The sequence below is a fragment of the Haliotis asinina genome, chromosome 5 (genome assembly GCF_037392515.1).
Source record: "Haliotis asinina isolate JCU_RB_2024 chromosome 5, JCU_Hal_asi_v2, whole genome shotgun sequence".
Lineage (NCBI taxonomy): Eukaryota > Metazoa > Mollusca > Gastropoda > Lepetellida > Haliotidae > Haliotis > Haliotis asinina.
This window is the reverse complement of record NC_090284.1, coordinates 43,340,070-43,341,770: the sequence shown is the minus strand read 5'-3', so window position 1 is coordinate 43,341,770 and position 1,701 is coordinate 43,340,070. Positions and strand designations below refer to the sequence as shown.

The window sequence follows — 1,701 nt, the reverse complement described above, 5'->3', positions numbered from 1 at the left end:
CTTCCTCTATACAACATCATCAACCACTACCACCACTTCCACTATGCAACATCATCAACCACCACCACCACCACTTCCATTACAAAACATCATCCACCATCACCACCACTTCTGCTATACAACATCATCAACCACTACCACCACTTCCTCTATACAACATCATCCACCACCACCACCACTTCCACTATGCAACATCATCAACCACCACCACTTCCACTACAAAACATCATCCACCATCACCACCACTTCCACTATACAACATCATCAACCACTACCACCACTTCCTCTATACAACATCATCAACCACTACCACCACTTCCACTATGCAACATCATCAACCACCACCACCACCACTTCCACTACAAAACATCATCCACCATCACCACCACTTCTGCTATACAACATCATCAACCACTACCACCACTTCCTCTATACAACATCATCAACCACCACCACCACTTCCACTATGCAACATCATCAACCACTACCACCACTTCCTCTATACAACACCATCAACCACCACCACCACTTCCACTATGCAACATCATCAACCACTACCACCACTTCCTCTATACAACATCATCAACCACTACCACCACTTCCACTATGCAACATCATCAACCACCACCACCACCACTTCCATTACAAAACATCATCCACCACCACCACCACTTCCACTGTACAACATCATCAACCACTACCACCACTTCCACTATGCAATATCATCCACCACCACCACCACCACTTCCATTACAAAACATCATCCACCACCACCACCACTTCCACTATACAACATCATCAACCACCACCACCACTTCCACTGTACAACATCATCAACCACTACCACCACTTCCATTACAAAACATCATCCACCACCACCACCACTTCCACTATACAACATCATCAACCATTACCACCACTTCCACTATACAACATCATCAACCATTACCACCACTTCCACTATACAACATCATCAACCATTACCACCACTTCCACTATACAACATCATCCACCACCACCACTTCCACTATACAATATCATCCACCACCACCACCACTTCTGCTACAAAACATTATCCACCACCACCACCACTTCTGCTATACCACATCATCCACCACCACCACCACCACTTCCATTACAAAACATCATCCACCATCACCACCACTTCCGCTATGCAACATCATCAACCACTGCCACCACTTACACCATACAACGTCATCAACCACTACCACCACTTCCACTATACAACATCATCAACCACTACCACCACTTCCTCTATACAACATCAGCACCCACCACCACCACCACCAGTTCCGCCACCACAACTGCCGCCATACATACTCAAATAATTACGTTTCTAAAATGTTTACAACATAAACTTTGTTTTCTGGAACATGTTAAGTGGGATTTCATTTTTATTTTTCAAAAATAAAAACAAACATTTCTTTTTCCATATTCCTATACCACAGTTTAAATACCCTCTTGTTTGCCTCCTCCTCCCTCCCACCACGTCGCCGCCATGAAACAAATCGAAGTGCGGACTGGAAGTTTTAAAAAGTTTTAAAATTTCTTCCTAATTATGGTATAACATTGCATACACAGCCAACGGATGTTGGAACTGTTCATTGGCAGAGTTCTAACGAAACACGCTGAATGAAAACAATGCTGCAAAATACTTCCATTGGAGGCTGGAATCGGATT

General features: G+C 43.9%; 1 protein-coding gene across 1 annotated transcript; it reads left to right on the top strand.

Moving 5' to 3' along the window:
- The first annotated feature begins 536 nt into the window (after positions 1–536).
- On the top strand, positions 537–1,349 carry LOC137283871 (uncharacterized). Its single transcript, XM_067815548.1, has one exon. The coding sequence runs from the start codon at positions 537–539 to the stop codon at positions 1,347–1,349; it is 813 nt and encodes a 270-aa protein (XP_067671649.1).
- The last annotated feature ends 352 nt before the right edge of the window (positions 1,350–1,701 follow it).